This window comes from Salmo salar, chromosome ssa26, assembly GCF_905237065.1.
Source record: "Salmo salar chromosome ssa26, Ssal_v3.1, whole genome shotgun sequence".
Classification (NCBI taxonomy): domain Eukaryota; kingdom Metazoa; phylum Chordata; class Actinopteri; order Salmoniformes; family Salmonidae; genus Salmo; species Salmo salar.
The window spans coordinates 41,584,095-41,597,991 of NC_059467.1; the positions used below are offsets into that span (position 1 = coordinate 41,584,095).

At 45.0% G+C, this 13,897-nt stretch overlaps 1 protein-coding gene across 1 annotated transcript in view; it reads right to left on the reverse strand.

Moving 5' to 3' along the window:
• Positions 1-13,897, reverse strand: part of LOC106592618 (A disintegrin and metalloproteinase with thrombospondin motifs 7-like) — a 166,638-nt gene that overhangs the window by 139,424 nt on the left and 13,317 nt on the right. Inside the window, 3 exon segments of the mRNA XM_045708312.1 lie at positions 1,918-2,067; positions 3,339-3,463; positions 5,572-5,655. Coding sequence (XP_045564268.1) covers positions 1,918-2,067; positions 3,339-3,463; positions 5,572-5,655 — 359 coding nt within the window.

Sequence of the window (13,897 nt, forward strand, 5' to 3'; positions counted from 1 at the left end):
ACAAAACAAACATTTATTGTGGAACTGGGATTCCTGGGAGTGCATTCTGATGAAGATCATCAAAGGTAAGTGAATATTTATAACACTATTTCTGACTTTTGTTGACTCCACAACATGGCGGGTATCCGTATGGCTTGTTTTGGTGGCTGAGCGCTGTACTCAGATTATCGCAAGATGTTCTTTCGCCATAAAGCTTTTTTGAAATCTGACACAGCGGTTGCATTAAGAAGAAGTTTATCTATAATGCTATGCATAACACTTGTATCTTTCATCAAAGTTTATGATGAGTATTTCTGTAAATTGATGTGGATCTCTGCAAAATCACCGGTTGTTTTGTAGGCAAAACATTACTGAACATAACGCGCCAATGTCAACTGAGATTTTTGGATATAAATATGAACTTTATCGAACAAAACATACATGTATTGTGTAACATGAAGTCCTATGAGTGCCATCTGATGAAGATCATCAAAGGTTAGTGATTAATTTTATCTCTATTTCTGCTTTTTGTGACTCCTCTCTTTGGCTGGAAAATGGCTAAATGTTTTTTTGTGAGATTTCTGTTGTTTTGAATTTGGCGCCCTGCAATTTCACTGGCTGTTGTCGAGGTGGGACGCTAGTGTCCCACATATCCCAGAGAGGTTAACTAACCTCCAGACGAACTTCATTGCCATACAACTCTCCTTCCATGGCCTCCAACTGCTCTTAAATGCAAGTAAAACTAAATGCATGCTCTTCAACCAATCGCTGCCCACACCTACCCACCCGTCCAGCATCACTACTCTGGACGGTTCTGACCTAGAATATGTGGACAACTACAAATATCTAGGTGTCTGGTTAGACTGTAAACTCTCCTTCCAGACTCACATTAAGCATCTCCAATCCAAAATTAAATCTAGAATTAGCTTCCTATCTCGCAACAAAGCATCCTTCACTCATGCTCCCAAACATACCCTAGTAAAACTGACTATCCTACCGGTGATGTAATTTACAAAATAGCCTCCAACACTCTACTCAGCAAATTGGATGCAGTCAATCACAGTGCCATCCAAAGCCCCATATACTACCCACCACTGCGACCTGTATGCTCACGTTGGCTGCCCCTTGCTTTATATCAGTCGCCAAACCCACTGGTTCCAGATCATCTATAAGTCATTGCTAGGTAAAGCGCCGCCTTATCTCAGCTCACTGGTCACCATAGCAGCATCCACCCGTAGCACGCACTCCAGCAGGTATATTTCACTGGTCCTCCCCAAAGCCAACTCCTCCTTCGGCCGCCTTTCCTTCCAGTTCTCTGCTGCCAATGACTGGAACGAACTGCAAAAATCACTGAAGTTGGAGACTCATCTCTCCCTCACTAGCTTTAAGCACCAGCTGTCAGAGCAGCTCACAGATCACTGCACCTGTACATAGCCCATCTGTAAATAGCCCATCCAACTACCTCATCACCATATTGTTATTTATTTTGCTCCTTTGCACCCCAGTATCGCTACTTGCACACTCATCTTCTGCACATCTATCACCCCAATGTTTAATTTGCCATACTGTAATTATTTCGCCACTATGGCCTATTTATTGCCTCACCCACCTTATCCTACCTCATTTGCGCACACTGTATATAAACTTTATTGTATTATTGACTGTATGTTTGTTTATTCCATGTGTAACTCTGGGTTGTTGTTTGTGTCACACTGCTTTGCTTTATCTTGGCCAGGTCGCAGTTGTAAATGAGAACTTGTTCTCAACTAACTTACCTGGTTAAATAAAGGTGAAATAAAAAAATTAAAAAATACCCAACCAAGTGACACATCCAACCATGTGACAGAAAGTCACTATATGAGAAAGTCACTATATGAGGTGTGGTGTCAGTGTGAGTGTGTGCGTGTATGTGTCTATGTGCACATGCGATGCACTTACTTGTGCCCGAGCTCGTGGGTGACGGTGAAGGCCAGCGGCAGGCCCGTGTCCTCACTGATGCTGCAGCTGCGGTGGGGCTGACACATGCCTGCCACATGAGACAGGCCCAGGGTCTCACATGGCTTATTGATGGCCGTACAGATGTCCTTTCTGAGGAGAGGAGGGAGAGGAAAAGGGAAGGAGAAGGAGAGGGGAGGAGGGAGGGAGGGAGAGGAAAAGGGAGGAGAGCAGGAGAGAAGGAGAGGACAGAGGGAGAGAAGGACTGAAACATTGTAATAAGGAGCACAACAATGACCATTAACATCATCACTTCCTACTCTTGACATGTGTTTAATGTGCTGAATCTATCGAGACCATGACTGGTAGGATGAGTCTCTGTGGAAAATCTACTTAAATTAACACAATTGCAGAAAAGCACAACTCAGGAGCTTCAACTACCTTCTGAAAAAGGTCCAGGGAATGTCACCAAATCTCTGGAAATATCCTTGTTGTTGTGGCGCTGCTCAAATTAAAGTTCTGGTGGAGCCTCTAATTGCACTAGTTTGTCAAACAAAAGAGTTGTGGTTTAATGAGTGGCTTTGAGTGGAAGCGGTCTCATCAAAGAGATGGAGCGAGGGAGGAAAAAAAGGTCTATTCAATTAAGAAGGGAAAATACAATTAGTTTCTGGTGGTAAAAAACTAAGGCGAATAACAATCAGGCCATCAATGGGAGGGGAAGGTCGGCGAAGGATCTCAAGGCTGTTTTGTTCCAGTATGGTGTTCTACATGTAATGTCTCACATTCATTCCATTTATTGTTTTAAAAGGACTGTCCTCCATGACTGAATGGTGAGGAGAAATCAATTCTGGGCGTTTCGAGATAAATAAAATAGGACAGATGCTTGCGAGGAGGACAGTACACTTCCTTCAGCTTCGAGGACAGCACCAAAAGGTACTACTATTCAGAAAGCACAAGTAAGGAGAGGAAAGTACACTGAACAAAAAATATAAACGCAACATGTAAAGTGTTGGCCCCATGTTTCATGAGCTGAAATAAAATATCCCAGAAATGTTCCATACACACAAATAGCTTATTTATCTAAAATGTTTGGGTACAAATTTGTTTACATCCTTGTCAGTGAGCATTTCTCCTTTGCCAAGATAATCTATCCACCTGACAGGTGTGGCATATCAAGAAAATGATTAAACAGCATGACCATTACACAGGTGCACCTTGTGCTTGGGACAATAAAAAGTCACTAAAATGTGCAGTTTTGTCACACAACACAATGCCACAGATGTCAATTGACTGATTTTCTTATATGAACTGTACCTCAGTAAAATCTTTGAAATTGTTGCATGTTGCCTTTATATTTTTGTTCAGTATACATCCTCTCCCCAATAGAATGCAAATGGAATTCAGCCTTGGTGCGAGTGGATTACCTGGTGAGAAGGACGGCCACGTCGTGATGGACCGCGTGTTCTTCTCCCTTCACGTTGAGACGTTTCTGCCACTTACAGAAACTGCTCAGGCTGTTGTCAGCGTGGTGGGTGATCTTCAGGTCTTCCTGCCAACCACAGGGATGTCATCGTTACGTTAGACAATGAAACATCAGATACCTTCATGAACAGGGGTGAGGTTTCCTAAAGCTGTGTAGCTTATGGCATGTGATGTCATAATGACATCATTTCCTGGATATAAACTGGTTTTCTGGTTGTGAGATGTTTATCTGGTCCCTTTAGAGCAGTAGTCAAGTAGACACAGTTTACACACCTTTGTGGGAAAAAGCATTGAAAGAATAGGAAGCATTACAACCCGAGAGTTTTCCCACCAATTTTGTTTTACCCCCACATCACTGCTTTAGAGGCATTTAAAAGATGTTGCTGGGAGATTGTTTCTACCAGACAGCCATTCTAGAAAGGAATAAAATTGGCCATATTATCATAGCTTTGAGCTATTAGCTCTTGATGAAAAGTTAGATTCACCTTCAGGAGTCAAAACTGCATTCAAGGTTCAAATGTGCACTTTCAAGCATGATAGTGACAACCCAGTGAGAACCATATTATGGCCAACCACAGACTTTACTCTGCAGGGATGTAAACATCGCCAGTCTAGTAGCTGACCCATAGGAAAAGTGAACCTAGACTATATGGTCGTGTGTCAACCTATAGACACTACATTTGAAAAAAGGAAAAACCTGTTTTCTTTTAAGTTTTAATGTATTATTTTTTAGCAGGAGAGGTCAGTGCAAACGAACGTGTTTTGGCGACTGTCTAAAGCTGACTAAGCCTAAGGCTGGTGCCGAAGTAACCCTGGAAGAGGGTTTTTCTTTTTGAAATGTATACATTTTTCTACTACAAACTTTTGAGTTGATCAGGCCAATTCCTCTTTCAAAATATAGACACGAGGCAGAGACCTCTAGAACAGTTCCAGACGATTTGGTTAGGGAATGGTTAGGAAACTTAGACTACATCATTACCATTAGCCAGTAACCACGACTTCAGAGAGATTTGTTTCAGCACTAGCTACACATTACACTTCCTAACACATTGTGGGAAGGGTGTAGGGGCCTATACTTCCTACACTGAGAGCCAGTGGTGTTCTGATGTAAAATGCTGTTTGAAGGATGTAACTGAAGAACTGGCTGTGATGATGACAAGGCTGAAGGATGTAACTGAAGAATTGGCTGTGATAATGACAAGGCTGAAGGATGTAACTGAGGCCTTGGCTATGATGATGACGACACGGCTGGAGGGGGAAGAGGATAGAGACAGTAGTCAGATGGGGCTAGAGCTATCCATCTCTCACTCTCGCTCTCGCTTTCCTTCTCTCGCTAATGAGCTTCTCTGTTATCACCCCTCCACCAACAAAGTAAATCTCTAGAATGTTGCAGTGCAATAGACAATCCTTTCCCCCAAGACTAGGATATTATGGCGCAACATTACAAAGATGGACAGTGAAATAGACACTGCTTCACAGTTGAATAAACAGAAAGGCAGGTAACTATGTACTGGCTCTCGCTCTCTCTTTTTCTCTATTTCTCCATTTCTGTCTCCCCCTCTCAATCTCTCTCATACGGAGTCGGTCATCGCCAGTAGTCAGAATTTCCTCAGATCATTACACAAACTAATAATATTATTTGGTTGTTTATGGAAAATGACATTGGAACTAGTTTAGACCAATTACCAAGAGCATAACTGCTTCGTTTCAAGCGACAATGCATGATCATACACTAGTTTTAACTAGAGTGGAATCTCGACGCCATGAAAAGCAACATAACTTTGCGACATCATCTTTACAATGTGCGTCACATATTCCATTTCCTGGTATGACACAGGGACTCATGCCATTTGAATCTGTTATTTCGGCCTACTGGAGTTAGGATTTGTGATCAATTCATAATTAGCTATTTTTGTGTTACGTTTTATGTTGTTATGTTTTAGATGGCTAAAATGTAATTAAAATATCTTGCTGTGGTCAGTCTGCCAGTTTTGTTTTAGGATAAGATTAATGGTCATTGTCATTAAGATCTGGCAGTCATTTGATGCCACAAAAGAACCCTTTGTACGTCTTTCAACACTGATTCAGTAAATCTGTCTTTAAAACGGAGCTCCAATGACAGTGGTTTGCTAACAGTGTTTTGTAAGGTGCAGGCCTGAGCTGTGGTTCTCTTACCTCTTCCTTCTCCAGCAGGATCAGACGAACCACTACGATGTTGATGGGGTTTCCAATGCTGGCATCACGAAACAACCCTGACACCTGAAACAGAATGGACATGATTTACACTCAGTGGGTTGGGCCAAAAGGTTTTCCTTCTCAACAAATAGGCAATCCATTACCATTATGTTGGTCATTGAGACCACGTGTGGTCTACAGTTCATATGAGGTATATCACAGTCTTATAAATAAAGGACTGTCTTGTCTACTGAGGAATGTTTCCTACTACACTGGCAAGTCAAAGCAGACAGTGATGATTAGTTATACATGAGTCTGTCTGGAAAATCCCTTCAGAAACACAAAAGAATGATTGATAACTTTGGTCAACTTTCTGTTCCCTGCTCACATTTCTCCAAAGCAACAATGTGATGCAGAATACAACATCCACAGGTCTCACTTCTGCAGATTACAGTATTAACATTTTCCATCTTTCCAGTTCAGGTTTAGGAGACACATGGCCAGGTTATTTGAATTACACATTTACCTCTTTCAGGAGGGTACAATACTTCTTTCCTTTAGGTATTTGGAAAAGCTCTATACACACACTCCTTACCTCCCTCTCCTCATTCCTTTCATCCATCCCTTGCTCCCTCTTATCTCTCAAGCTGTTGTAGTGAATTAAGGGTTCATTTGATTCTCTGGTAACAACAAACAACCACTGCAGTAGCAGCAGCAGCTTTCACCCGGGCTGATTAGCAACATCTTGGAGGCAGCCGCCCACACACACACACCACACACACACACACACACCACACACACACACACACCACACACACACACACACCACACACACACCTCAATGTTCAGGTCCCATTGTAATACACACACATGCTGGCTTTATGTTTCTAGTCCTACATTAAGTAGGGGCTCAGGAGGCTCACTGAACGGGTGCTAGGGTGCCTGGTTAAATAGAAAGCGAGAGCTAATTTTCACTAAGAACTGTTTCTCTTCTCCAGGAGGAGGGAGGCATACGGCAGCAGACTAATAATGTGTTTGAGCCAAGTGCTGGGAAATGTATTTAGACTGGTTTAATCAGCTCTAACTCTTCCAGGGTTACTTATACGTTAAGACCGGTTTAAATCAGCTCTAACTCTTCCAGGGTTACTTATACGTTAAGACTGGTTTAATCAGCTCTAACTCTTCCAGGGTTACTTATACTTTAAGACTGGTTTAATCAGTTTAATAAGTAACTCTTCCAGGGTTACTTAGTCCTCGTTATGTTTAGAAGTCAAGGACCCAATGCTGACACCTTTCCTGTTCTGACTTGGAGTGTGATAAAATAGCGGACCTATCTGACGGAAAGAAGCAGACGTTCAAAACAGACATGTTAAGGACTGCTTGTCTTGAAGTAATCCATCTACTGAATTGTGTGGTTACTCTTGAAGCCGTTGGTAGACAACCACTTGTAGCTGTCAAAGCTAGACCTATCTAGTATGGCGGTGTGAAGTCTCACACTGCAGCATAGGAACTGATGAACCTTGAACAAGCACCACACATTGTAATGACAGACATAAAGCAGGGCTATCCAACCCTGTTCCTGGAGAGCTACCCTCCTGTAGGTTTTAACTCCAACCCTGTTCCTGGAGAGCTACCTTCCTGTAGGTTTTAACTCCAACCCTGTTCCTGGAGAGCTACCCTCCTGTAGGTTATAACTCCAACCCTGTTCCTGGAGAGCTACCCTCCTGTAGGTTTTAACTCCAACCCTGTTCCTGGAGAGCTACCCTCCTGTAGGTTTTAACTCCAACCCTGTTCCTGGAGAGCTAACTTCCTGTAGGTTTTAACTCCAACCCTGTTCCTGGAGAGCTACCCTCCTGTAGGTTTTAACTCCAACCCTGTTCCTGGAGAGCTACCCTCCTGTAGGTTATAACTCCAACCCTGTTCCTGGAGAGCTACCCTCCTGTAGGTTTTAACTCCAACCCTGTTCCTGGAGAGCTACCCTCCTGTAGGTTTTCACTCCAACACTGTTCTTGGAGAGCTACCCTCCTGTAGGTTTATGCTCCAACCCTGTTCCTGGAGAGCTACCGTCCTGTGGGTTTTCCCTCCAACACTGTTCTTGGAGAGCTACCGTCCTGTGGGTTTTCCCTCCAACACTGTTCTTGGAGAGCTACCGTCCTGTGGGTTTTCCCTCCAACACTGTTCTTGGAGAGCTACCGTCCTGTGGGTTTTCACTCCAACACTGTTCTTGGAGAGCTACCGTCCTGTGGGTTTTCCCTCCATCACTGTTCTTGGAGAGCTACCGTCCTGTGGGTTTTCCCTCCATCACTGTTCTTGGAGAGCTACCGTCCTGTGGGTTTTCCCTCCAACACTGTTCTTGGAGAGCTACCGTCCTGTGGGTTTTCCCTCCAACACTGTTCTTGGAGAGCTACCGTCCTGTGGGTTTTCCCTCCAACACTGTTCTTGGAGAGCTACCGTCCTGTGGGTTTTCACTCCAACACTGTTCTTGGAGAGCTACCGTCCTGTGGGTTTTCCCTCCATCACTGTTCTTGGAGAGCTACCGTCCTGTGGGTTTTCACTCCAATCCCAGTTGTAACTAACTGGATTCAGCTAATCATTAGAATCAGGTGTGCTAGATTAGGGTTGGAGTGAAAACCTACAGGACAGTATCTCTCCAGGAACAGCCCTGATATAAAGCAGTGTATAACACCTTAGTATGTCCTTTACAACATAGATGTGTGCTCTATATAAAGGTTTTTAATGTGTTTGGATATGTTCTGATCTGTTCACAACAACACGGAGTAATATTTACCTTCTCCATTGAGTCATCATTGGTCAGAGTGATTCATTGTGGTCACGGACCAAAGCTTTTGGATTTCACGCTTGAGAAAATGAGTCATTACCAAAACTTACAGTGGTGGTCAAACGTATCAAATTATAGGCCTACTTCGTCTGATTTAGGACCAAAAGTTGGTCCAGTGAACTTTACAAAGCCATACCAAACCGCAACCTTATGTGGGTATTGAATAATATGACTTGGGACATTTGAGCTGATATTATGATCTGAGTTTCAATGATTTGAAAAAATTCCCCTGACATTGGTCACATCGGGATCCCCTCCGTGGAAACAATATGAACGTACATTTTTTTTATGTTTACTTTGACTTTGTGTGAACGTTTAAAAAAATAAATGATCCTGACGTTGGTCACATTGGAATCCATGACCGTCCCTTGTTGGTGTACAAAGCATTCCACACAGCGCTAACTCTGCAGGCAGGGCTTCGTCATAGAGACATTGCAGACAGCATATCACCAGCACAATGTATGAAGGGACTCTTTCATCATAAATGCTATTTGTCCCCGAGTCCCAGTACTTGCTCCGCTGCCAAAAGCAGGGAAAGCCTTCAGTATAAAAGAGATGAAAAGCATAGCTGAACAAATAGCACTGTAGTGGAACTCAAATAGGCATTGTGCCTGCTGCCGTGTACCCGACTGAACCAACTGGTCTATCACACTAGGTACGGTCCAAACTGTTCCCAACATCAAAGGCGTTTTGAAGTGAAACTGCACACCGCCAATTTATCTGTCGTTGTAATGCCGAGAATAAAAAGAGTCGTAGTTTAGATCATCATCGAGACACATTGCTCTCACACTAGCTGCATTTCATTTCACCCAAAACACTATTATGATTTTTGGGAATATTTAAATACTCAGTCATCCTGCATGTCAATGTAGTTTGAAGATAGCATCCCACAGAAGACAGACGGACAGAATCAAGCGAGAGCTGTTGAAAGACCATCTTTCTTCACCCTTTTAATGAGTTTCAACATGGCCGTCCTCACACTAGTCTAGTCAACACACTTAGACAATGGAAAGCTCCTGCATCTCCCGAGGAAGATGATGACATCTCTGTTTGTTTTGCTTCAGGGCAATTCCATGGTAACAGAATTAGGAGACTCAGATTTTTCACTTTAAAATGTATACCAAACAAAAACGATTGATTTCAAAGTTTAACAAACCATAGAACTCTAAGCACAAGGACTGGCAATGTGTTTTTGTAAAATGTTCAGTGGAGATTGTTAAAAGTAGTTGTGCAGCATAGAGTTGTTTTTTTACTTTGAAAATCAAATGGTTTTTGTTTGGTATATATTTTAAAAGTGAAAAATCGGAGTCTCAGTGTAATTTTGTTGCCGTGGAAATGCGCTTCACTCACTGTACGATTGCTACAGTCTCCCTTGACACAATAACAGGAGGCTGTGGAGTTCAAAGCAGAGGTTTGCAGGGCTGAAAACAAGACACCTGAGAGGATGTGCAGGATAATGTGTGTTTCCTCTTCTTCTTATTGTCCACTTGATCCGGTGAAGCCAGGGGAGCTCTCTGTTATTGAAATCCCCTTTCCTGATACACAGTCCTGTGCTAACCCTCCTTTACAGCTGCAGCCGGACCCAACAGTTACTGTGTTTTGGAAAAAAGTTTCCTAATGCGCTCAACGGCAATAGAGCGAGGATGAGGTCAGATGACTTGGTCTGGCCTCCATCCAGGAAGTGCTAAAAACACAAGGGTCAGTGCACAGGAAGTTGTAGTCATTTGGAAAAAATATATATATAAAAGAGAGGGATGAGGGCTACAGGACATGGGGAAGGAGCGATAAAAGAGAGGGATGAGGGCTACAGGACATGGGGAAGGAGCGATAAAAGAGAGGGATGAGGGCTACAGGACATGGGGAAGGAGCGATAAAAGAGAGGGATGAGGGCTACAGGACATGGGGAAGGAGCGATAAAAGAGAGGGATGAGGGCTACAGGACATGGGGAAGGAGCGATAAAAGAGAGGGATGAGGGCTACAGGACATGGGGAAGGAGCGATAAAAGAGAGGGATGAGGGCTACAGGACATGGGGAAGGAGCGATAAAAGAGAGGGATGAGGGCTACAGGACATGGGGAAGGAGCGATAAAAGAGGGATGAGGGCTACAGGACATGGGGAAGGAGCGATAAAAAGAGGGATGAGGGCTACAGGACATGGGGAAGGAGCGATAAAAGAGAGGGATGAGGGCTACAGGACATGGGGAAGGAGCGATAAAAGAGAGGGATGAGGGCTACAGGACATGGGGAAGGAGCGATAAAAGAGGGATGAGGGCTACAGGACATGGGGAAGGAGCGATAAAAAGAGGGATGAGGGCTACAGGACATGGGGAAGGAGCAATAAAAGAGAGGGATGAGGGCTACAGGACATGGGGAAGGAGCGATAAAAGAGAGGGATGAGGGCTACAGGACATGGGGAAGGAGCGATAAAAGAGAGGGATGAGGGCTACAGGACATGGGGAAGGAGCGATAAAAGAGAGGGATGAGGGCTACAGGACATGGGGAAGGAGCGATAAAAGAGAGGGATGAGGGCTACAGGACATGGGGAAGGAGCGATAAAAGAGAGGGATGAGGGCTACAGGACATGGGGAAGGAGCGATAAAAGAGAGGGATGAGGGCTACAGGACATGGGGAAGGAGCGATAAAAGAGAGGGATGAGGGCTACAGGACATGGGGAAGGAGCGATAAAAGAGAGGGATGAGGGCTACAGGACATGGGGAAGGAGCGATAAAAGAGGGGATGAGGGCTACAGGACATGGGGAAGGAGCGATAAAAGAGGGATGAGGGCTACAGGACATGGGGAAGGAGCGATAAAAGAGAGGGATGAGGGCTACAGGACATGGGGAAGGAGCGATAAAAGAGAGGGATGAGGGCTACAGGACATGGGGAAGGAGCGATAAAAGAGAGGGATGAGGGCTACAGGACATGGGGAAGGAGCGATAAAAGAGGGATGAGGGCTACAGGACATGGGGAAGGAGCGATAAAAGAGAGGGATGAGGGCTACAGGACATGGGGAAGGAGCGATAAAAGAGGGATGAGGGCTACAGGACATGGGGAAGGAGCGATAAAAGAGAGGGATGAGGGCTACAGGACATGGGGAAGGAGCGATAAAAGAGAGGGATGAGGGCTACAGGACATGGGGAAGGAGCGATAAAAGAGAGGGATGAGGGCTACAGGACATGGGGAAGGAGCGATAAAAGAGAGGGATGAGGGCTACAGGACATGGGGAAGGAGCGATAAAAGAGGGATGAGGGCTACAGGACATGGGGAAGGAGCGATAAAAGAGGGATGAGGGCTACAGGACATGGGGAAGGAGCGATAAAAGAGAGGGATGAGGGCTACAGGACATGGGGAAGGAGCGATAAAAGAGAGGGATGAGGGCTACAGGACATGGGGAAGGAGCGATAAAAGAGAGGGATGAGGGCTACAGGACATGGGGAAGGAGCGATAAAAGAGAGGGATGAGGGCTACAGGACATGGGGAAGGAGCGATAAAAGAGAGGGATGAGGGCTACAGGACATGGGGAAGGAGCGATAAAAGAGAGGGATGAGGGCTACAGGACATGGGGAAGGAGCGATAAAAAGAGGGATGAGGGCTACAGGACATGGGGAAGGAGCGATAAAAGAGAGGGATGAGGGCTACAGGACATGGGGAAGGAGCGATAAAAGAGAGGGATGAGGGCTACAGGACATGGGGAAGGAGCGATAAAAGAGAGGGATGAGGGCTACAGGACATGGGGAAGGAGCGATAAAAGAGAGGGATGAGGGCTACAGGACATGGGGAAGGAGCGATAAAAGAGGGATGAGGGCTACAGGACATGGGGAAGGAGCGATAAAAGAGAGGGATGAGGGCTACAGGACATGGGGAAGGAGCGATAAAAGAGAGGGATGAGGGCTACAGGACATGGGGAAGGAGCGATAAAAAGAGGGATGAGGGCTACAGGACATGGGGAAGGAGCGATAAAAGAGGGATGAGGGCTACAGGACATGGGGAAGGAGCGATAAAAGAGAGGGATGAGGGCTACAGGACATGGGGAAGGAGCGATAAAAGAGAGGGATGAGGGCTACAGGACATGGGGAAGGAGCGATAAAAGAGAGGGATGAGGGCTACAGGACATGGGGAAGGAGTGATAAAAGAGAGGGATGAGGGCTACAGGACATGGGGAAAGAGTGATAAAAGAGAGGGATGAGGGCTACATGACATGGGGAAGGAGCGATAAATCAAAATCATGATGTTACAATACTACCAGAACAGAGATGAGGGTGGAGCACATGGAAGCATCTAGCATAGGTATTGAGCCAGTCAAGATGGGATGTTTTGGATGATGTTGTTGACATGGATGTTACATAACATCGCCTACATACAGTGACAACATAATTACTGTCAAGGCTGCAGCCTACCTAAGCAAAGAAGCTAATGTGTAAATCAAGTTATTTGACACCTAGTTCCCTGGGACGGAGTAGGGTCAAGAAGTTTGCACTGGAAATAGAAAAAGGGCATTTCAGCCGACCAAAGGCTACTCCCAGCTGACACCAAGCATACTAGCCCATATTTGGTAATAGTTGGAATCAAACCCACAACTTTGGTGTTGCTGACACCCTACCAAAAGAAAACCCAGTGAGACAGAGGGCTAGCAGACACTTACGATGTTCATGACAGTCAGTCCAGACAGCTAGCAGACACTTACGATGTTCATGACAGTCAGTACAGACAGCTAGCAGACACTTACGATGTTCATGACAGTCAGTCCAGACAGCTAGCAGACACTTACGATGTTCATGACAGTCAGTCCAGACAGCTAGCAGACACTTACGATGTTCATGACAGTCAGTACAGACAGCTAGCAGACACTTACCATGTTCATGACAGTCAGTACAGACAGCTAGCAGACACTTACGATGTTCATGACAGTCAGTCCAGACAGCTAGCAGACACTTACGATGTTCATGACAGTCAGTACAGACAGCTAGCAGACACTTACCATGTTCATGACAGTCAGTACAGACAGCTAGCAGACACTTACGATGTTCATGACAGTCAGTACAGACAGCTAGCAGACACTTACGATGTTCATGACAGTCAGTCCAGACAGCTAGCAGACACTTACGATGTTCATGACAGTCAGTCCAGACAGCTAGCAGACACTTACGATGTTCATGACAGTCAGTCCAGACGGCTAGCAGACACTTACGATGTTCATGACAGTCAGTCCAGACGGCTAGCACACACTTACGATGTTCATGACATTCAGTACAGACGGCTAGCAGACACTTACGATGTTCATGACAGTCAGTACAGACAGCTAGCAGACACTTACGATGTTCATGACAGTCAGTACAGACAGCTAGCAGACACTTACGATGTTCATGACATTCAGTACAGACGGCTAGCAGACACTTACGATGTTCATGACAGTCAGTACAGACAGCTAGCAGACACTTACAATGTTCATGACAGTCAATCCAGACAGCTAGCAGACACTTACGATGT